The following is a 23,948-nucleotide window of genomic DNA, read 5'->3' on the forward strand; positions in this document are numbered from 1 at the left end:
AGCAGTGGTTCTCCCAGCACGGAGGTTGAGATCCGAGAACAGACAGACCTCATCCCTGAGTAGCTTAACTGGGAGACATCCCCAGTAGGTGCAGACTGACACCTCACACGGCTGGGTACACCCCTGAGACGAAGCTTCCAGAGCAAGAATCAGACAGCAACACTCGCTGTTCAGCAATATTCTATCTTCTGCAGCCTCTGCTGCTGATACCCAGGCAAACAGGGTCTGGAGTGGACCTCAAGCAAACTCCAACAGACCTGCAGCTGAGGGTCCTGACTGTTAGAAAGAAAACTTAACAAACAGAAAGGACACCCACACCAAAACCCCATCAGTACGTCACCATCATCAAAGACCAAAGGCAGATAAAACCACGAACATGGGGAAAAAGCAGTGCAGAAAAGCTGGAAATTCAAAAATCAGAGCGCATCTCCCCCTCCCAAAGGAATGCAGCTCATCATCAGCAACAGAACAAAGCTGGACGGAGAATGACTTTGACGAGTTGAGAGAAGGCGGCTTCAGTCGAGCAAACATCTCAGAGCTAAAGGAGGAACTATGTACCCAGCGCAAAGAAACTAAAAATGTTGAAAAAAGACTGGATGAATGGATAACTAGAATAATCAACGCACAGAAGTCCATAAATGAACTGATAGAGATGAAAACCATGACACAAGAACTACGTGACAAATGCACAAGCTTCAGTAACTGACTCGATCAACTGGAACAGTATCCATGATTGAAGATCAAATGAATGAAATGAAGCGAGAAGAGAAGTGTAGAGAAACAAGAGTAAAAAGAAATGAACAAAGCCTCCAAGAAATATGGGATTATGTTTATGTGAAAAGACCAAATCTACATCTGATTGGTGTGCCTGAAAGTGACAGGGAAAATGGAACCGAGTTGGAAAACACTCTGCAGGATCATCCAGGAGAACTTCCCCAACCTAGTAAGGCAGGCCAACATTCAAATTCGGGAAATACAGAGAATGCCACAAAGATACTCCTCAAGAAGAGCAACTGCAAAATACGTAATTGTCAGATTCACCAAAGTTGAAACGAAGGAAAAAATGTTAAGGGCAGCCAGAGAGAAAGGTCAGGTTACCCACAAAGGGAAGCCCATCAAACAGATCTCTCAGCAGAAACTCTACAAGCCAGAAGAGAGTGGGGGCCAATATTCAACATTCTTAAAGAAAAGAATTTTCAACCCAGAATTTCATATCCAGCCAAACTAAGTTTCATAAGTGAAGGAGAAATAAAATCCTTTACAGACAAGCAAATGCTTAAGAGATTTTGTCACCACCAGGCCTGCCCTACAAGAGATCCTGAAGGAAGCACTAAATATGGAAGGGAACAACTGGTACCAGCCATTGGAAAAACATGCCAAAATGTAAAGTCCATCGACGCTAGGAAGAAACTACATCAACTAACAAGCAAAATAACCAGCTAATATCATAATGACAGGATCAAGTTCACACATAACAATATTAACCTTAAATGTAAATGGACTAAATGGTCCAATTAAAAGACACAGACTGGTAAATTGGATAAAGAGTCAAGACCCATCAGTTTGCAGTACTCAGGAGACCCATCTCACATGCAGACACACACATAGGCTCAAAATAAAGGGATGGAGGAAGATCTACTAAGCAAATGGAAAACAAAAAAAAGCAGGGGTTGCAATCCTAGTCTCTGATAAAACAGACTTTAAACCATCAAAGATCAAAAGAGACAAAGAAGGCCATTACATAATGGTAAAGGGATCAATTCATCAGGAAGAGCTAACTATCCTAAATACATATGCACCCAATACAGGAGCACCCAGATTCATGAAGCAAGTCCTTAGAGACTTACAAAGAGACTTAGCCTCCCACACAATAATAATGGGAAACTTTAACACCCCACTGTCAACATTAGACAGATCAACAAGACAGAAAGTTAACAAGGATATCTAGGAATTGAACTCACCTCTGCACCAAGCAGACCTAATAGACATCTACAGAACTCTCCACCCTAAATCAACAGAATATGCTTTCTTCTCAGCACTTCGCACTTATTCCAAAATTGACCACATAGTTGGAAGTAAAGCACTCCTCAGCAAATGTAGAAGAACAGAAATTGTAACAAACTCTCTCTCAGACCACAGTGCAAAAAACTAGAACTCAGGACTAAGAAACTCAATCAAAACCATTCAACTACATGGAAACTGAACAACCTGCTCCTGAATGACTACTGGGTACATCACGAAATGAAGGCAGAAATAAAGATGTTCTTTGAAACCAATGAGAACAAAGATACAACATACCAGAATCTCTGGGACACATTTAAAGCAGTGTGTAGAGGGAAATTTATAGCACTCAATGCCCACAAGAGAAAGCAGGAAAGATCTAAAATTGACACCCTATCATCATAATTAAAAGAAATAGAGAAGCAAGAGCAAACACATTCAAAAGCTAGCAGAAGGCAAGAAATAACTAAGATCAGAAAAGAACTGAAGGAGATAGAGACATAAAAAAAATCCTCCAAAAAAATCAATGAATCCAGGGGCTGGTTTTTTGAAAAGATCAACAAAATTGATAGACCACTAGCAAGACTAATAAAGAAGAAAAGAGAGAAGAATCAAATAGACTCAATAAAAAATGATAAAGGGGATATCACCACTGACCCCACAGAAATACAAACTACCATCAGAGAATACTATAAACACCTCTACGCAAATAAACTAGAAAACCTAGAAGATACGGATAATTTCCTGGACACTTACACTCTCACAACACTAAACCAGGAAGAAGTTGAATCCCTGAATAGATCATTAGCAGGCTCTGAAATTGAGGCAATAATTAATAGCCTACCAACCAAAAAAAGTCTAGGACAAGACGGATTCACAGCTGAATTCTACCAGAGGTACAAGGAGGAGCTGGTACCATTCCTTCTGAAACTATTCCAATCAATAGAAAAAGAGGGAATCCTCCCTAACTCATTTTATGAGGCCAATATCATCCTGATACCAAAGCCTGGCAGAGACACAACAAAAAAAGAGAATTTTAGACTAATATCCCTGATGAACATCGATGCAAAAATCCTCAATAAAATACTGGCAAACCGAATCCAGCAGCACATCAAAAAGCTTATCCACCATAATCAAGTGGGCTTCATCCCTGGGATGCAAGGCTGGTTCAACATACACAAATCAATAAACGTAATCCAGCATATAAACAGAACCAAAGACAAAAACCACATGATTATCTCAATAGATGCAGAAAAGGACTTTGACAAAATTCAACAGCCCTTCATGCTAAAAACTCTCAATAAATTCAGAATTGATGGAACGTATCTCAAAATAAGAAGAGCTATTTATGACAAACCTACAGCCAATATCATACTGAATGGGCAAAAACTAGAAGCATTCCCTTTGAAAACTGGCACAAGACAGGGATGCCCTCTCTCACTACTCCTATTCAACATAGTGTTGGAAGTTCTGACTAGGGCAGTCAGGCAAGAGAAAGAAATCAAGGGTATTCAGTTAGGAAAAGAAGAAGTCAAATTGTCCCTGTTTGCAGATGACATGATTGTGTATTTAGAAAACCCCATCCATCTCAGCCCAAAATCTCCTTAAGCTCATAAGCAACTTCAGCAAAGTCTCAGGATACAAAATCAATGTGCAAAAATCACAAGCATTCTTGCACACCAGTAACAGAGAGCCAAATCATGAATGAACTCCCATTCACAATAGCTTCAAAGAGAATAAAATACCTAGGAATCCAACTTACAAGGGATGTAGCAAGGGAGGTAAAGGACCTCTTCAAGGAGAGCTACAAACCACTGCTCAGTGAAATAAAAGAGGACACAAATGGAAGAACATACCATGCTCATGGATAGAAAGAATATTGTGAAAATGGTCATACTGCCCAAGGTAATTTATAGATTCAATGCCATCCCCATTAAGCTACCAATGACTTTCTTCACAGAATTGGAAAAAGTGCTTTAAAGTTCTTATGGAACCAAAAAGAGCCCACATTGCCAAGACAATCCTAAGCCAAAAGAACAAAGCTGGAGACATCACGGTACTAAAACAGAGATATAGACCAATGGAACAGAACAGAGCCCTCAGAAATAATACCACACATCTACAGCCATCCGATCTTTGACAAACCTGACAAAAACAAGAAATGGGGAAGGGATTCCCTATTTAATAAATGGTGCTGGGAGAATTGGCTAGTCATGTAAGTAGAAAGCTGAAACTGAATCCTTTCTTTACTCCTTACACGAAAATTAATTCAAGATGGATTAGAGACTTAAATGTTAAGCCTAATACCATAAAAAACCCTAAAAGAAAACCTAGGTAATACCATTCAGGACATAGGCATGGGCAAGGACTTCATGTCTAAAACACCAAAAGCAACGGCAACGAAAGCCAAAATTGACAAATGGGATCTAATTACACGAAAGAGCCTCTGCACAGCAAAAAAAACTACCATCAGAGTGAACAGGCAACCTACAGAATGGGAGAAAATTTTTGCAATCTACTTATCTGACAAAGGGCTAATATCCAGAATCTACAAAGAACTCAAATTTACAAGGAAAAAACAACCCCATCAAAAAGTGGGCAAAGGATATGAACAGACACTTCTCAAGAGAAGACATTCATACAGCCACATGAAAAGAAGACATTCATACAGACACATGAAAAAATGCTCATCATCACACGCCATCAGAGAAATGCAAATCAAAACCACAATGAGATACCATCTCACACCAGTTAGAATGGCAATCATTAAAAAGTTAGGGCTGGGCGCGGTGGCTCAAGCCTGTAATCCCAGCACTTTGGGAGGCCGAGACGGGCGGATCACGAGGTCAGGAGATCGAGACCATCCTGGCTAACACGGTGAAACCCCGTCTCTACTAAAAAAAAAAAAAAAAAAAAAAATACAAAAAACTAGCCAGGTGAGGTGGCGGGCGCCTGTAGTCCCAGCTACTCGGGAGGCTGAGGCAGGAGAATGGCGTAAACCCAGCAGGCGGAGCTTGCAGTGAGCTGAGATCCAGCCACTGCACTCCAGCCCGGGTGACAGAGCGAGACTCCGTCTCAAAAAAAAAAAAAAAAAAAAAAAAAAAAAGTCAGGAAACAACAGGTGCTGGAGAGGATGTGGAGAAATAGGAACATTTTTACACTGTTGGTGGGATTGTAAACTAGTTCAACCATTGTGGAAAACAGCGTGGTGATTCAAGGATCTAGAACGAGAAATACCATTTGACCCAGCCATCCCATTACTGGGTATATACCCAAAGGATTGTAAATCATGCTGCTATAAAGACACACACACACGTATGTTTATTGTGGCACTATTCATAATAGCAAAGACTTGGAATCAACCCAATGTCCATCAATGACAGACTAGATTAAGAAAATGTGGCACATATACACCATGGGATACTATGCAGCGATAAAAATGGATGAGTTTGTGTTCTTTGCAGGGACATGGATGCAGCTAGAAACCATCATTCTCAGCAAACTATCACAAGAACAGAAAACCAAACACCACATGTTGTCACTCATAGGTGGGAATTGAACAATGAGATCACTTGGACACAGGAAGGGGAACATCACACACCAGGGCCTATTGTGGGGAGGGGGGAGGGATAGCATTAGGAGATATACCTAATGTAAATGACGAGTTAATGGGTGCAGCACAGCAACATGGCACATGTATACATATGTAACAAACCTGCACGTTGTGCACATGTACCCTACAACTTAAAGTATAAAAAAAAAAAAGGTCAAGTAACTTGGCTCTAAGAGGATCCCAGGATTCCAAAGCAGGCAGCCTGCCCTGGAGTCTGTAGCATAACACTCTGCTATTCTGCTCCTTTCTATCCTTAACAACCCCTTTCTCCCTGTCTACTTTCAGGGACAGTTCTCACGTCTTTTCAGTTCCCAAACGATTGACAAATGGTCACCATTGCTCCTTCATTCATTCCCTTTCTTCTTTCCCTCCAGCGGTTTTCTTAGTCTCTGTATACTCCTTGAGACTCCCCTTAAAACATCCACTTTGGGGTGCTCTGTCTTGCCTGGTCTGAGGGTGAGTAAAAAAGAGGGTCCCTGAAACCAGGTACAGATAGTGCCTTTGGAATACCTGTACATCAAGGAAGACTGCCGAGACACTGCTCCACACACGCTAGCTCCAACAGTTTCTCTTCCTGCATCCTTTTTACCCAGCTTCCTTCCATTGTTTTGGGTTTTCTTAAAATAATCAAAACATGCAGTTTTCCGATTCAACTTTTTTCTTGATGGTAAAATGTGGTATCAGCAAACATGAGAAGTTCAAGCTAACAAGACACAAGCAGTTGGAAAATCAACAACCTATGCTGCAGAGGTAGCCTTCCTGCTGAATTTATCTGGAGCTGCTGCCTCCAATAACACCTTGTCCCCAGCTAGAGTGTTAGGCGATCAGTCAGAGGAGTGACAGTTAATTCCCTGTCCCTGGATCTGGTTTCCTACCAAGAGAGGCCTTAGAGGCTACCCAAAGTTGGGAGTGGGGTGATGGATGGAGAGACAGCAACCTTTGAACCTTATTGTGTAGTTACATAAAACTTCTGTCCATTCTTCCTCCCTTCTGCCCCACTAAACTTCCCACCAAGCCTACTCAGCATCATCTATGCCATTTTCCTGTAATGTGGCTTCTCTTAAGGTTAAAGCTCAGGCAATAACAGAAGAGGTAGAAACTTAGGGATGCAGCAGTCACTGGTCCCCATGTCAGCGTGGAAAGAGTGTAAGCAACAGGGATTGTGTGGCTCTGATGGGATGGCCTGGGAGTTCTTATCCATGTGTTAAGACACCTGGGTTCCCAACCTGGTCCTGCCACCCAGCAGTTATGACCTTTGGCAAGTCACTTGAGTTCTCTGAGCTGCTTTCATCACTTGTAAAGGAATGGACAGTGGACTAGATGTCTAAGTCCCTTTTGACTCCATTATCCGGTACTTTCAATGAGCTGAGTCTCTCCTGTGTCAAAAGTATTTGGAATGAAAATCAATTCTTCATCAAATTCTTGTAATCCAGGACATCCCCTTCTGTCTTATGGGCATTCTCCCCAGCAAGAGTCCCCACGGTCTTGCCAGCACGTACATGAAAACTCTTCCATAAATTTTAAGGAAAGATTATCTCTAACTGCAAGGGACAGTACCAGTTAGTGCTTTGGGGACTGGATGATGTTTGGTGTTATCTACACCACTTCCCCTTCCACTGAAGGATGTCTGGAGTACAGAGGGCCTTGGCATCAAGCATAAAGCCTGAAAGAAACCCCGCCGGTCCAGCCCTCACAACAAAGGAAATCCCTAATGCTCTGCTGTTAACATTAGAGTCTCTTATTCTCCACCAAAAGCCTTGATTTCCCCATTGTTATTCTCGCCACTTCTTACATGATTATAGAGCAATTTAGTTACCTACGGACTTGCAGGCCGTATTTTAGGCTGAGGTTGTTTATCCTCACCACCTTATGAGTGAGACTGACATTCCTGTTTTCCAAATGAGGAAACTGAGTCTGAGAACGACTAAGAGGCTTGTTAGAGGCCACGCAGCTAAGCGAGGGCCACGTGTGGAGCCCAGGTCTGCCTCCAAATCTGGGGCTCATGCCCTCAGGCTGAGCTGGGGGACCACACTACTGCCAGGTCCCTGTCAGTCCTCAGCACCTCTCCCCCTCAAAGGGGCCAACTATGGGTACACAGGAGCTCTGTGAGCCATGGACTAAGAAAAATCCTTGCACACCTGGTCAGATACCTTCTCCACACTGCCAGCCGTGTGACAACAATAGTTATCCATCTCAGCAGGAGCCTGACTCCAGGACCCACCCCTCTGCTAGGTTCAGAAGCCCCTCCATACAGAGACTGGAGAACCCAGTGTTCCTGGGAAAATCCCTTTTATTTCGTGCTACGTTTCGGAAAAGGCCTATCCCACACTATGCCTTTCCCACCCCTGGAGGCAAAGACCTCACTTTTCCCCAGAGGTTGGCAGTATCTCGCACTGACACTGAGGCTTGCAGATGTGGCCTGTGCTTCCTTCCTCAGAACCAGTCTCAGAACTCAGCCCCTGCCCACCGTTGCCATCTCAGCCCTAGGACACAGTGCACCAGCAGCCTTCTGCAAGCTAAGAGCTCAGCCTTTATTGTGGGCCCAGAAAGGCACAAGAGCAGAACATGCAGAGGACTGGCAGCACTCTGGCCGGTCAGGCCAAGGCAGGCAGCAGCAGGCACCTATGCAGCTGCAGCAGCCTCACTTGCTGCACTTCCTGGGGGAACATTCGCACTGCAATGCATTGAGAACCTCGTGGTACACAACAGAGCCATTGGTGCAGTGCAGGGGCACCTGCATGGGCTCCGTCCGTGTTGGAGAGCAGCAGGAGCACTGGTCCTGCACATCGTTGATGTCAATGGAGTACATGGCTTTGCTGGCACATTTGCCCTGCAAGAAAGCAGAGGAAGATGGGAGCTTCACAATGGTGGAAAGTCCTGGCCTAGGCAGGGCTCTGGGGCAGCCTGCTTTCTCCCTGACCCCTCCAAGCGAGGCAGATCTGATCTCACCCAGAAGCACCCAGGACAGCTAGGCAATTTGTAAAGGAAGATCACAGGTCTGACATGTCCTCTCCCTCTATATCATACCCACATCCCTCTAGCTGCAATTTTTATGCATGTTAATGCATAAAATGTTTTATGCCTGATTATGCATGTTTTATGCAGGTCATTTTTATATATGTTTGATTGATCTTCAAGAATTGTGGTCTCCATCTTGCACAAGTAACTCTCCATTTTTTGTAAGGGATTTGTTGAGTCTTTCCTCCGTTTTTGTTTTTTTCCTGGAGTCAAAAATTACCAGTTACTTCAATAAAACACTTACTTTAAAAAAAAAAAATGCTTCCAGTTTTCCTTCTCTTAACTGCGAATTTTCCAGATCCTTCTAGAATGTAACTAAGGATAGGTATCCAAACACGGAGGCTCAGCCCTCCCCACCCCAGGCCGTATTGAAGCAGAGCCCTTACCTGGCAGTAGTGGATATCCACCTCTACTTCGGACTTACAGCTTCCCACCTTGACATACTGCAGCCTGGCAGTGATGTCATTGCACTCGGGCTCCTCACCTACAGGACAGGTGAGAGGTGAAACTTGAGGACTGGCTGGGGTTCTAGAGAACACTCTTCAGCCCCAGTGTCCTCACTGGGCTGGAAATAGGTCCCTTTCACAGTAACCAAATAACCAAAGCCAACCACAAGGAGGGAATTGAGTTATCCTGGTTCACCTCAGCTGTTCCTGGCCTGAAATATGCAGAGATATAGTTACTGCTGGACTTAATTCACTTAATGGCACAATTTTAATTGCAGAAAGAGCCTAAACTCACTGTGCTATGGTGATGTAAAATGAATAAGACTTGCCTTTATGTCATTGTAGACTCTGAAAACCAAATGGCTAAAGCAACCCTCTTGTGCTTGTAACTACATTCAGAAACTAATGGGCAATGAAGTCGTCAATAAGTATAATTACATCTATTCATTCCTGCCTTGGGGTAAGAGGAAAGGCAAAGTCATGGTGATATAAGGGTATACCCTGCCTCTCTGGGGACTGAGAAGATCCCTAGGCACATTTGTGAAGGCCTCTCTTTGGGTACTGCTGACTCCAGGTTGCTGACATGGGTTTCCTTTCACACAGGGGTTAGTGGCATTCAGATCGGAAGCTCTACTTGACCCACTGGGAATTCGAAAATGTAATGCCAGCTCACCATTCCAATCTGAACACTGGGAGTTCTCTCTCCTTAGATGGCTCCAAATCTACATCAACCCTAACTACATGTGAGTCTGCCTCCCAATTTCCAGATAACTTCATTGTACCGGGAAAGCCTGCCTGCCAGGGAAATTCATTAAGAGGATGAATTAAAAAAACACATTTAGGCCAACTAGGTTGCTGTGGATTTAAATCTGAGCCTGGCTTATATTGTCCTCATTAAAATCTCGAAGCCTCTTGAATGCGTTGACCAACAAAGACCCTTTGCAGTGGTTTTGTAGGTAACAGTCTCTTAACCAAATTCCACGTGCAGTGTGCCTAGAGATAATTCTTCTTCTTTGATGGTTTCCTGACTTCTCGTTCTTAAACCATGCAAATGGGAATCACAGAAAGACATGCTTTCAGAGTGTTTCCTCAATCTGAGATTTGGTTACAGCAATTGCAGGGGCTATCTGTACAGCAATTATTTGGTTACAGCAATTGCAGGGGCTTACTGTACAGCAATTACAGTAAGCCATCAAGAAAAGAATGATTGAACACTGAAGGTATTCATGTTTTCACTCTTCCTTTCACTACGTGTAAACAAGCATGCACCTGTGAACCTAGGACCAAAAAAAAAAAAAAAAAAAAAAAAACCCTAACCTAAAACAAAAAATATTAGTCCAGGCAAGTAATTCTATATTCAGAAAATATGGCATTAGCATTGGGATCCTGAAAGTTATTTGTGCTCATAAACACAAGCATGTATGGGAAGAACACTGATGTGCAGATTTGTGTATCGTCTCCAAAGCCGCTGCTGCGAGCAATAAGAACCAATCAGTATGACATAACTACAAGGTCAAGAGGACTCAGAGTGAAGAAGAGGGGGTGATAAACTTAGACCAGCACCCATGGCACATGCGGGCTGTTGTTAGTCAGCTGGTGGCTTAGCTTTCTCTTTGAGATAGCTTTAGCACACTCATGAATAGACATGTGTTGAGAGTCTACTCTGTCAAGATCAGAGATCCAAGGTGCCTGTCTTTAAGAAGCTTTGGTTGGAGAGAGAAGATATTGTCCCAGGATAGGACTATGAGCAATCAAAGATCCTATGAGGGGATAGGCACGTAAGAAGCTGGAGACAGGAGGGAGTTTGCAGGAAAAGGGGAGAGAGATTGCTCCACGGGCATCTAAAAGGGAGTTCAAGAGGGCAGTCTGATGACATCCAAGGAGCGGAGGCTGCTCCCTGCAAGACTGAACCAGTGGTCAAGAAATCTCTTTCTGAAATAAAGCTTACTCCAAACAACAGTCATTGGGCTTGCTAATGGGTTTCAAGGAGCAAGCTGCAAAGAGCCCCTAGACTGCTCTGATGGGTTTCAAGGGACAAGATATTAGTCATGTACTCACATGTGTCACAGCAGGTGCCCGGAATTTTCATAATTTTACCCTAAGAAAACAGCGAAGTTGCAGGTTAGACACAAACAGTACAGAGCAGACAGCTTTCAGGTCACTCCGGGCCAATGTTTAGCTCTGAACTCACAGCCCTGCGCTTAAGTGTCCACATGTAAACTATGCTTTCCTATCATAAATGTGAGCAGCTTGACCACCCTCCCTGACCAGGCTGAAACAATTGTGATTACTCTGAATTCTCTTCCAAATGAGTCATCAGGATCTTCATTACCAGGGAGACTAAGAATCCGTTTGATCTCACATCTTCCTATTCAAGAATCACACACTCAGCCTCCCTCAAGGAAAATGTTTTTTTAAAACATCCCATATTTCAGAGAATTTTCCCTCTCCATAGGCTTTGATTTCATAATCTCACTGATTCTTCAACAAGGCCAGAGATCCACCTCAGACACTGGGATATTACACCAGAGCTGGGATGCACGCTCTTCAGAAGGATTGTGTTCTTAAGAGATGGAGACAGTCAAGAGAATGAGTACTCACTCCCTCAGCCAGACACTTGTGTTCATCAAAGGGCGGGCAGCCTGTGACCCTCTTCTCCCAGAAGTACTCTCCTCTCTCATTGACCTTGCAGAAGTGAGTATCACAGCCATCCTGGAGCGTCTCATCACGCTGGAAGGCAAGAGGAGGAGTGGGTAAAGTCAGAGATAGTGTTTGGTTCACAAAGCCACTTCAAACCATGAGCTTGACTCCATGGAGGTGATGAAACAATCTGGAGAACCATGAAGCAAGAACAAGACAATGTATAATAAAGCCCCCACACCCAGAACACAGACCAGAAGTGGAGTCCCAGTTTTACAGCTTGTATCCTATGAACAGGGCTGCTTTGTAGACTCTTCCGACCAGTTAAATGCTTGAAGGATTGGGATATAGCAACAGCAAAGTGGCTAGTCGATAACTGAACTAGAGTTGAACCAAGGGCACTACCTCCCAGCCCCACCAGGTAGTCCGGACTTCACAGATCACAGTTTGTTTCACCCTGATGGCCTGTCCAGTCTTAGAGACTCCCAAGGCTAGAGAAAATCTTAAAGATCAACCACCTCCAGGCTGGGCACGGTGGCTCACACCTGTAATCCCAGCACTTTGGGAGGCCAAGGTGGGCAGATCACGAGGTCAAGAGATCGAGACCATCCTGGCCAACATGGTGAAATCCCATGTCTACTAAAAATACAAAAATTAGGCTGGGCTCGGTGGCTCACGCCTGTAATCCCAGCACTTTGGGAGGCTGAGGCAGGCAGATCATGAGGTCAGGAGATCGAGACCATCCTGGCTAACATGGTGAAACCCCGTCTATACTAAAAATGCAAAAAAAAAAATTAGCCGGGTGTGGTGGCGGGAGCCTGTAGTCCCAGCTACTCGGGAGGCTGAGACAGGGAAATCACTTGAACCCAGGAGGCGGAGGTTGCAGTGAATCGAGATCGCGACATTGCACTCCAGCCTGGCAACAGAGCCAGACTCCATCTCAAAAAAGAAAAAAAAGAAAAAAAAGAAAAAAAAGAAAAAAAAGAAAAAAAAAAAATCAACTCCAAATCGTGAGGCCATACACCAAGTACACTCCTATCAAGAAGAGCAACAAAGTAACTAAATAAAAGAGAAAATTCTGCGCCTGCAATAAGTCATCTATCTTTTCTTTATATAATCAGAAAGTAGTAGAAAAAGAAGCCAATACTGAACCAAACTTAGTCCCTCTCTCTTGAAGAAAAATTTCCAAAAAGGGAAGCAAGATGGTGATATCTGAGGGAGCCCCTGCGTTCAGCTTGCTCCTACCTTCAGTGTCATGATCTGTCCTCCTCTTAGCCGAATGGTGCAAGCTGTAGGCAAACATCTCCCGCAACATTCACCTGTGTTATTTTCTTCCTTGTAACCCTGTATCCAGAGGGGGAAAAAGCAGCCACAGTTAACCTCCCTAAAACATCCCAATTATAAGTAGGCTTAGTTTGCTGGCCTCTCATCTCTCCTATCCAGTAGTTTCACCTAAAATTCGGAAAGTCAGCATCCAAGTAGCTTTTGTCCGTTCTCAATCCCCTAGGTAGCATTCCTTCCCTCTGCGTGTGTACATCTCACTCAAGTTGCAGCAACCAGACCTATTAAACGAGACCTTTTCCCTGAGCTTCAGACTTACAAATTCACATGTTTACTGGACATGTTATTGTCATCTTGAGACTTGCATCCAAAAGGAAATTTGATTTTTGCCTCAAATCTCAAATTCCCTACTTCAGTAAATGGTGTTAATCACCCAGTCTTTCAAACAAGAAATCTGAGAGTTATCCTTGACTTCCCCTTTTTTCTCATCCCCTGCTTATCACCAAATCTTGCCAAAAATTTATCTCAAACTCATCCATTGCTTGTCATGACCAGTCTCCTCTTTCATCATCGAGTCTAAATAACTATCATCTACTAGGGACTCTTGTGATAGTTTTATTTTGTCTTCCTACCTTCATTCTTGCTACCCTGCTACAGGTTACCAACAGCTGCCAGAATGACCTTCTTAAAGCCTACGTCTACTCTTGTCCCTCCTCAGTTTAGAAACTTTTGATGAAGGTCTGGCTCTAGTTATGGCACAGTGGACTGTACTGGACTAACCCTCCTGCAGACGATGATTATAAACAATTGACGAAATATTTAAAGCAACTGTTCAAAAGCACTGGAAGAAGACCAAAATCAAGAAGAAAGTCTAGATTATTTGATCCTTGAAAAAAGGAACCATAACGGACAAGATGCATGTTTAAACGGCTTTTCCCATGAGAGCCATCTGTATGGCACTGGACAGCCAGAACTCAAGCAGAAAATGGTAGTTGTATTTGCCTAAGGACTCAGCAGACAGAGTTTGGAACTGCTAGAATAGCTGGAAACTAAAGGGGAAAATGCCAGAAAAGAGGAAGTCAGAAAGAAGCAGCCCCTAAATCTGCATGTAAACTCCTCTGAACGGTTTGGTTGATCCCTTAATTATACATCTATAGGTGAGCCTACAAGGAGCCCAGAGACAAAACAGTAGCTGGAAAGCTCAAAGACCTGAACAGAAATTTCAGCTGCCACACACCACACAGGAGAGAGTTTGCAGTCTGAATTCTAACAAGTTGGAGGGGCTAGGTAAACACCTGGGTTCCCACTGGAACTTCATAAGGGACAAGCCTTCAGAGTAAACACTGTGTCTCAGGACTAAAATATTCAGCCTACGGCTAAGAAAAATACAGAACTAGACCTTCCCTAATGTAGTTTAAGAATCAAGACTTCTATAGTTCAAAATGAACCCCCAATAATCTAACCACATTCTAGAACCAAACTTAACCTTTATTATAAAGAAACATGGATAGAACTAAAGGGAGAAATAGGCTAATCCACAATCTTCGTCAGTGATTTTTATGTTCTCTCAGTAACTGATAAAAACAAGCAGGAAAAAGATAAATGAAGATACAGAGGATTTGGAAAACTATAAAAACCAATATGACCTAGTTGGAAATAATAAACCATTACGTTCCAAAACTGCAGAGCATACATTATTCTCAAATGCACATGGAATATTCACAAAGACAGACCACATTGTGGGCCATAAAAATGTAAACATGGATAAACAGAGACTGACTAAACAAGTAAATAAATGTCGAGATTGTGAAATCTTAGAGATTATTCAATATAATGAAATTATATTGAAATTAGCAACAATAAAGTATTGAAAAACACACCACCATATTTGGAAATTAAATAGAATACTTTTAAATAGCCCATGGATCAAAAAATAAATATTTTTATCTAGAGGCAATAAAAATATATCAAAATCTGAGGAGTACAGCAAAAACAGTTCTTGAAGGAAAATTTATATTTTAAATGCTTATATTAGAAAATCATGAGCTAAGCTTCCATATTAAGATGCTAGTAAAAGAAGAGCAAATTAGACCCAGTCATTAAATGACAGGACATAATAAAAATAAGGGCAGAAATCAATAAACTAGAAAATAAAAATATAAAAAGTAAAACAACAAAGGCAAAAGTTGGATCTTTGAAAGATAAATGATAATAAAATCAATATATAATACATAATAGACAAAGTAGTCAAAATAAGAAAATCTCTAATCAAGAAAATAAAAAGAAACAAATTATCAGTATTAGAAATAGAAGGTTTACAACTGCAGATTCCACAGATATTAAAAGTATAATAAGGAAATGTTATAAACAACTTTGTGTAACTAAATTTGACCAACTTAAATACATGGATAAGTTCCATGAAAAACCGATTTACCAAATTAATTCAAGAAGAAACAGAAAATCTGTCTTTCCATTTTAAAAGTTGAATTTTATATATAAAACTTTTCCACATGAAAAGCTTCAAGCCTAGTAAGCTTCACTGATGAAATCTGCCAAAAATTTTCGGAAGAAATAACACCAATTTTACATAAGCTCTTTAGAAAACACCACCATATTTTGTTGGATCTAGCATAACCCTGACATCAAAATCTAACAAAAGCATTAAAGAGAAGAAAATTAGAAACCTCTCTCTCCTAACATAAACATAAAAATCCTTAACAAAATACGAGCAAATGGATCTAGCAGCAGATGTGAAACAGGATAACACGTCATGAAGAAAGGGGGTTTATCAAAAGAATGAAAGGTTGGCTCACCATGTGAAATCAATCCATACAATTCCTCATGTTAACAGAATTAACAGGGAACCATACGGTCATCTTAAAATATATAGCAAAACTTTCTGACAAAATTTAAAACCCATTCATTGTAGAAACTCTCAGGACTAAAATAAATAGAAGAGAACTTCTTCAATATTCCATAGGACAGGAGGCCCCAGTACCGGTCCGGTCTATGGCCTGTTAGGAACTGGGCTGCACAGCAGGAGGTGAGCAGCGGGCCACAAGCGAAGCTTCATCTGTATCTACAGCCACTTCCCATCGCTCACATTACCAACTGAGCTCCGCCTCCTGTCAGATCAGCAGCCAGCATTAGATTCTCACAGGAGCCCAAACCCTACTGTGAACTGCGCATGCGAGGGATACAGGTTGTGTGCTCCTTATGGGAATCTAATGCCTGATGACCTGTCACCGTCTCCCATCACCCCTAGATGGGACTATCTAGCTGCAGGAAAACAAGCTCAGAGCTCCCACTGATTCTACCTTATGGTGAGTTACATAATTATTTCATTACATATTACAATATAATAATAGAAATAAGGTACGTAATAAACAAAATGCGTTTGAATCACCCCAAAACCATTCCACAAACCCTGGTCCATGGAAAAACTGTCTTCTGCAAAACTGGTCCCTGGTGCCAAAAAGCTTGGGCACTGCTGCTGTTGAACATCCAACTATATTGTACTTAATGAGTTAACTCCCTCCAAGATCAGAAACAAAACATTCCCATCAGTTCTATTCAATATTGTACTGATTGTATCAGCCAGTTTGATAAGCAAGAAAAACAAAACAGAATATATAAAGATTTCAAAAGAAGTAAAAGCTGTCTCTATTTGAAGGTGTCATAACTGTTCATGAAGAAAATCCTTAGGAATCTGCCCCCTCAAAAAAAAAAAAAAGATAAAACACCGTTACTACAACTAGTAAGTGAATTTAGCAAGGCTGAAGAATACAAGATCAAAATATAAAAACTAATTTTATAAAAGCAACAAACAAAATATAAAATTTTTTAAAAACTTCCATTCACAGGATCATCCAAATACTAGGTAATAAACGTAACAAAATTTGTGCATCTACACACACAAAAAAAAATCATTGCAGGAAAAAATTAAAGAAGACTGCTAAGATGTGAATGTGTGTGTCCCTTCAAAATTCCTATGTTGGGATTTAAACCCCCAACTGATGGTATTAAGAGATGGGGCCTAAGTGATTAAGTTATGAGGGCTCCACTCTCATGAGTGAATCTGTGCTGTTATTCAAAAAAAAAAAAGTCAAAGGGAATGCCCTAGTGCCTTTTGCCTTTCCACCCTCTGCCACAGGTGGATGCCATGAGAAAGCAGTGCCTATGAAGAACAGGCCATCATCAGACATCAAATCTGCTGGTACCTTAATCTTGGACCTCCAGAACAGTGAAAAAATTAATTTTTGTTCTTCATAAATTACCCAATCTCAGGTATTGTGTTACAGCAGCACAGACTGAGAACAAGACCTAAATAATTGAGGAGATATACTGTGTTCCTAGATTGAAAAACTCAACATTGATTAGACATCCTTTCTCTCCAGATTAACCTATAGGTTCAATATAATCCGGCATAAACACTTTTTTAAATAAAGATTAACAAGATGACTCTAAATTTATATAGGAATTGAAAGGACATTCAATAGCCAAAACAATCTTGAAAAAGAACAAAGTTGAAGAACTTGAATTATCTAAATTCAAGGCTAACCATAAAGTTACAGTAATCAAGACAGTGGTGTGACCATAAGGATAGACAAATTAAAGGATCAGAAAAAAAGGAACCTAGCAATTGATCCATACATATACAGGCAATTCTTTTTTTTTTTTTTTTTTTTTTTTTTTTTGGAGACAGAGTCTCACTCTGTTACCAGGCTGGAGTAGAGTGGCGTGATCTCGGCTCACTGCAACTTCTGCCCCGCCTGGTTCAAGTGATTCTCCTGCCTCAGCCTCCTGAGTAGGTGGGATTACAGGCACCTGCCACCATGCCCAGCTAATTTTTGTATTTTTAGTAGAGATGGGGTTTCACTATGTTGACCACGATGGTCTCGATCTCTTGACTTCGTGATCTGCCTGCCTCTCAGCCTCCCAAAGTGCTGGGATTACAGGCGTGAGCCACCACGGCCGGCCAGCAATTCATTTTTTACAAAGGTACCAACGTAATTCAATAAGGAAAGGATCATTTTTCAACAAATGGTGCTGGATCCACCGGACAGCCATAAGGGAGACCTCTACTTTATACCATATTTAAAATTTAATTCCTCATGGATCATAGACCTAAACATAAAACTAAACTATAATGCTTCTAAAAGAAAACATAGGAGACTATCTTCACGACCCTAAAATGGATAAAATTTTTTTTTTTTTTTTTTTTTTTTTGAGACAGAGTCTCGCTCAGTCGCCCAGGCTGGAGTGCAGTGGCGCAATCTCGGCTCACTGCAAGCTCCGCCTCCCGGGTTCACGCCATTCTCCTGCCTCAGCCTCCCGAGTAGCTGGGACTACAGGCGCCCGCCACTGCGCCCGGCTAATTTTTTTTCTATTTTTTAGTAGAGACAGGGTTTCACCATGTTAGCCAGGATGGTCTCGATCTCCTGACCTTGTGATCCGCCCACCTCGGCCTCCCAAAGTGCTGGGATTACAGGCGTGAGCCACTGCGCCCGGCCAAAAATTTCTTAAACAGGACATGAAAAGCACTAACCATAAAAGAAAACCATCTATAAACTGAATTTTATCAAAATTAAACTCCTGATCTTCAAAAGACACAACGAAGAAAAATAAAAGCTGAGCCATCGGCTGAAAAAAATATTAGATACCTTAATAAAGGACTAGTATCCAAAATACAGAAAAAAATCATAATCATTAAAGGGCAAACACCCCAATATAAAAATGGCCAAAAGCTTGAACAAACACATCACAAAAGATGATATAACCAGTAAGTATGTAAGATGCTCTACATCATTAGCCGACAGAGAAATGCAAATTTAAACTACTAGAAGATTCTGAAATTAGAGAAGCAGTAAGGAAAAAATGCTAGAAGATATCACTTCACAATGGCTAAAATAGAAAAGCATGACAATACCAAGCAATGGTGAGGAAGTAACTGGAACTCCCAATACAATGCTGGAAAAAACTTCTCCCTGAGAAGTATGGGAAGTTGCAAATTGTCTCTGCTGTTCTCTTGTAACCCCAGCATCTGGCCCCGCATTGGCACCCCTACACTCACAGAGGAGGTAAGTTCAGCTAGGAACTTGTTTTCTTGTTTTGTTTCATTTTTGAGACAAGGTCTGGCTGTCACCCAGGCTGGAGCACAGGTGGTGCAATCACAGCTCAGTGCAGCTACGGACTTGTTGACGGTGGTATACAGTAAGAGCCCCTTATTTATATTGGCGTCGGACAAAGAAGCAGCTTCGAGACAGCAGGACTGGGAGAAAAACAGGGTTGGCAACTTTTTATTTTGCAAGGTAAGAGTGTTTTAAACAATTTTAATAAAATAAAAACCATAAAGCAGTCATGCGCAGTGGCTCACGCCTGTAATCCCAGCACTTCGGGAGGCCGAGGTGGGCAGATCACGAGATCAGGAGATTGAGACCATCCTGGCTAACACGGTGAAACCCCGTCTCTACTAAAAAATACAAAAAAAAAAAAAAAAAAAAAATTAGCCAGGCGTGGTGGCAGGCGCCTGTAGTCCCAGCTACCCGGGAAGCTGAGGCAGGAGAACAGCGTGAACCCAGGAGGCCAAGCTTGCAGTGAGCCGGTATCACACCACTGCACTCCAGCCTGGGCGACAGAGACAGACTCTGTCTATAAATAAATAAATAAATAATAAATAAAACCATCCACTGTCTCATCATTCCCTAAAAATTAGTGTCGCTTTCTTTAGAAGAAAAAAATTAAAGTTTTGACCCTTTCCATCTTCGTACCCCCAAAAAAACAGAAAGAACACAATCACATAATCCCAAAATTTTTTAAAGAATTTAGTTTTGTGAGAAGCCAACTCTGTTGTCATTCTTTTTCTCCTCTCACCACATTCAGTGATCACCATTCAGAGATCCATTCATTGGGGTCCTGAGGCTTTTCTATTATGAATCACCAAGTCAATTTGGAGCACCCAGACAGATGACCTGTCCCAAGATCAAGGTTAGGAGTCGGTAAGCTTGCTCGGAGATTAATTTAAGCCATTTGCTCTCATAAATCAAGCCATGAACGTGACATGTCTTCAGAAGCAGGCAGAAGGAAAAGCCAGGCAGGACAGAGCAGTCAGGGAGGCCAAATCCACACAGCAGGAGGCAGAGGGCAAAGTGAGGCCAAGAAAAGCAAAGGTGGAGGGCAGTTACGGGAGAAGAAAGATTTAGAAGAAAAGGGAAAGGAGGCAGAAAATAAGCAGAAGGGGGCAACAGTGTTAAGGGTGTGGCAGGGGCTTGGAAGAGGCAAGGGAGGCGAGGAGAGCGCGTAGAGGAAACGCCCACTCTGCAGCATGTCTGCTGCCCTGCAGGACCAGACCACAGCCGCGCACGATGAACAGGACTTGTTTGGGCACTGCTGGATTTCCTGGCTGCTGCCGGCTATGGGTGTGTGTTCCACATGCCTTCGTTCACGGAGAGGGCAGAGCTGCCTTCTGGGTTTCCCCAGAACACTGGATCGTTGCAGGAAACATCCTTTTCAGGAGCAGCCACTTCCTCCTCCTGCTGAGCAAGTTCCCAACCAGCTCCCGAGTTCGCTTGTTTAGGTCTGAGCAGCCAATTAGTCCTGCTTTCCTCACACAGTTGTCCTCCTAAAACTGCCTTGCACACCATCCTCCATGGCCCCTTTCCATGTATTTCATCAACTGCTCGCAGCCCTCCCAGCCACCTCCTCGTGTTTCCCTTTTCTAACCCTGGCCTCTGGCTGCCGGTTCTTCATTCACCATGCCCTTCCCTGGAAGGTCTATTCAACATTCCACCCATTCATGGCTCGAGGTCCACTCAGGGTGGCCCTCCTCTGGGACACCTTTCCAGGGTTCCACGGCAGGGTGACCCCTCTTCCTCGTGCTTTCCTTGAGCGGTCAGCTGTCAAGCCTCATCTCAACCACTCATCAGCACAAACCACCTTCTGCTGCTCTCCCTTTAGGTACAAGCATTGTCTCCCCTGGGAGGCAACAGAAGACTCACATCTTGGGCAATGCTGACATTTCAGCCGGATGTGCACAGTTCAAGCCGATCTACCCAGCCTTAATTCACCACAGCTACCCCCGCCCCCAGGAGATGTCCCAGAGACCTTTCATGGCAGAAGACGTAGTAGGACTAGCGGAGGATGCTGAGCTAGAACGGGATCAGCAGAGGCCGGCTTCAGCAAGGCTTGAGAGATGCATAGAGGGAGAGGGAATCTAAAGGATCTCAGGAGACAGGAGGTGGCTGCACTCCCCTGGGAGATAGAAGAATTTTGGAGGAAAAGAAGAATACACAGGCCAAATAGGACCATGGATTTTTGAGTATCTGGAAACCTCCATCTGAGACTGGATTCTAAAGGTGGATTTCTCCAGACGCGGAGGAAGCAGCTGTGGCTCCCTCTGAACACCAGAGGGCACTGCAGAGAGAGCGGGCCCGCCCTCCAGAGAGCAGGCTGCACGGCCCCTATCCACCGGCCGGCATTGGGGTGGGCCGCCCGCTGTCTCCTGGCTGCCCTGATTGGACATCAGTGGACATTCCAGGAAAAAGGGATGCCACAAGACTGCAGGCAGCATTGTTTCATTCCATATGGAAGCCCAGATGTGTTCTGGTGGGTTGTTACACAATACATACACACGCGCGCGCACACATGCATGCACACAACTGGGCCCCGAATCATAAAACATCAACTGGGATTTTTTAAAATATAAGCAAAAGGAAAACCACATACTTACCTTCTTCCTAATTAAGGAATGCTCTCTCTGAATCATTCTCTCAGAAACAGCTGTGTCTCCTACAGACATATCCACTCCATACTTCTTTAAGCCCACACTTAGAGCTTGATACCTCCAAGTGCCATGAAGAACACAGATGTAGAGTATCTACCTGTCCCTTGTCCTGAACAGTGTAAAACACACCTGCACGACCTCTCGGCCCCCACCCCTGCCTCTCTGGCCACTGTGCTGCCTGCTCCTAAGTGGCTCCTCTCCACCTTGCGGCAGCCCCCGACGGCCTCACAGAGCTGAGGCAAGCACTTCCCCGCGCTCTCTGAAAGAGCCATCCCCACAGTTCATGCGTCTAGCTCACAAGAAATTCCTCTGACCAATGGCATTTTCTCAAACAGCAGAAGCCCCACATCCAGAAAGGAGCTTGAGGAAGAAGCCAAGGCCCCCTCCTGAGCTGCAGGCCCCGCCCTGCTGCCATGGGGCTCAAAACTTCCCAGTGAGGTAGGACTAAAAGTCACAACTGAACCCATGGAATGCCAGTTTCATCTGCCAAAGTAGAAACGATGAGTCCACCTCTCAGAACCACCTCAAGGAGGCATTCAGAACAAGCATCGTCAGCGTGCCCCAGCAAAAACAGGGTGAAATATTTGAAACCACCCAAATGTCCGGTAATAGCTTGGTTGTATACATGAGGCACATCCATTCCATTCAAAGGAATGTTGTGTAGAGCCTTGCACATAGGAGGTGTCTGATAAATATTTGTTGACTAATTTTTAATATTTTCAAAGAACAGTGGTGCTATTTCTTAAAATAGACAAAAAGGGATACAGAACTGTAAACATAATATCATCAGCCTGGCAAATATTGTGTCTATTGTGAAAACTCAGGAAGAAAATATTTGCAACTTATAAAACCAAAATTATAATTATTTCTGAGGCAGGCAATTTGGGTGGGTGACTTTTACTCTCTTCTTCATTATTGTCAAATATTGTTTATAATCAGAAAATTATGAAAGATTTATTTATTTAAAGACCCCAGTGAGGTCCCACTGCCAGGGTCCCACAAGCGTCCAGTCCATGCCCTCGGTCCCCATCGAGCCTCTCTTACCAGGGGGCAGGGATTGCAGATGGTCTTCCTGCACTCCAGCTTGAATCCAGAGATGATCCCCACCTGCACGATGCAGCGGCAGGTTGTGCATGCATCGATCATCACACTCTTCCCGGGCTGGAACCAGAGGCACCAGGGTCAGGCCACCCCAGCATCCCCCAGTCCCCCCCGCCACCTTACTCCCATATGCTGTCTCCTGCCCACCCACCCATAGCTCCCATGAGCCATCGCTCTGCTGCTCCTCCTGTCTCCTATGGCCCATTGCCTTACTGTCCTCCCATCTCCAGTACTGAGATGGTTAAGAGTGAGAACTTTCATGCCAAAGAGGCAGCCCAGGCAGTGGCAGAGGGGACAGACTAAAATATGCACAATGACTTCAGAGTACTTCTCTGTGCACAGAAGAAACGCACAGGTGCCTGAGGTGGAGGCCAGGAAGTGAGTGAGAGACAGGCCCGGAGAGTGAGGAAGATGGTCCTAGCCTGGGCTCCAGGATGCCAGGGATGTCCCGCAGGCAGTGGAAAGCTGGGGTTAGGTCTCCCCGGTTTCCTTCATTTCTGCTTTACAATGACTTGCCTGCTACCCTTCCCACAGTACCCCCTTCCCTGTCCCCACCACCTGCTCTGGAGAAGAGGGCAGCGGCTCACCCCAATCATAGTGCCATTGAGCATACAGGCCTCCACGGGCTCTGGGGGAGAGAGAAGTGCAGAGTGAGAGTGGGCACCACACACCCCGATGAGACCAGTGAGCAGGCTGCTCGCTCTCTTTGGGGCTCCCTCCTCCGTGTCTGGGCCTCCCTCCTGTATCTGTCGGCCCTTTCCCCCCACAACCCAGCACTGGGGTCCTACTGCCAGAGCCCACAGCAGCCTCCCTTCCCCATGCAGCCCACGGTGAGAAGAGCTCCGTACATTCTCCAAGCGACAGCACTTGCTTATGTGAATTTACGTTTAAGGGATGGGATAAAGGAGAAGATGTTAGGGTTTATGAAACAACGAAATGCTACTCTTGAAATTTTCACTTTCAAGAATTCAGGGGCCAGGCACAGTGGTTCACGCCTGTAATCCCAGCACTTTGGGAGGCCCAGGTGGGTGGATCACTTGAGGTCAGGAGTTCAAGACCAGCCCGG

The 23,948-nt window shown here is 43.6% G+C and overlaps 1 protein-coding gene across 1 annotated transcript in view; it reads right to left on the reverse strand.

The window, feature by feature from the left end:
* Positions 1 to 8,129: 8,129 nt before the first annotated feature.
* The window catches only part of VWF (von Willebrand factor), a 166,457-nt gene continuing 150,638 nt past the window's right edge, over positions 8,130 to 23,948 (reverse strand). Inside the window, exons 46-52 of the mRNA XM_073020414.1 lie at positions 23,470 to 23,510; positions 22,826 to 22,942; positions 12,964 to 13,062; positions 11,680 to 11,808; positions 11,137 to 11,176; positions 9,019 to 9,116; positions 8,130 to 8,444 (exon numbers count right to left, since the gene is read on the reverse strand). Coding sequence (XP_072876515.1) covers positions 8,256 to 8,444; positions 9,019 to 9,116; positions 11,137 to 11,176; positions 11,680 to 11,808; positions 12,964 to 13,062; positions 22,826 to 22,942; positions 23,470 to 23,510 — 713 coding nt within the window. The 3' untranslated portion in view covers positions 8,130 to 8,255. The remainder of the gene's footprint in view (positions 8,445 to 9,018; positions 9,117 to 11,136; positions 11,177 to 11,679; positions 11,809 to 12,963; positions 13,063 to 22,825; positions 22,943 to 23,469; positions 23,511 to 23,948) is intronic.

Source organism: Chlorocebus sabaeus, chromosome 11, assembly GCF_047675955.1.
Source record: "Chlorocebus sabaeus isolate Y175 chromosome 11, mChlSab1.0.hap1, whole genome shotgun sequence".
Lineage (NCBI taxonomy): Eukaryota > Metazoa > Chordata > Mammalia > Primates > Cercopithecidae > Chlorocebus > Chlorocebus sabaeus.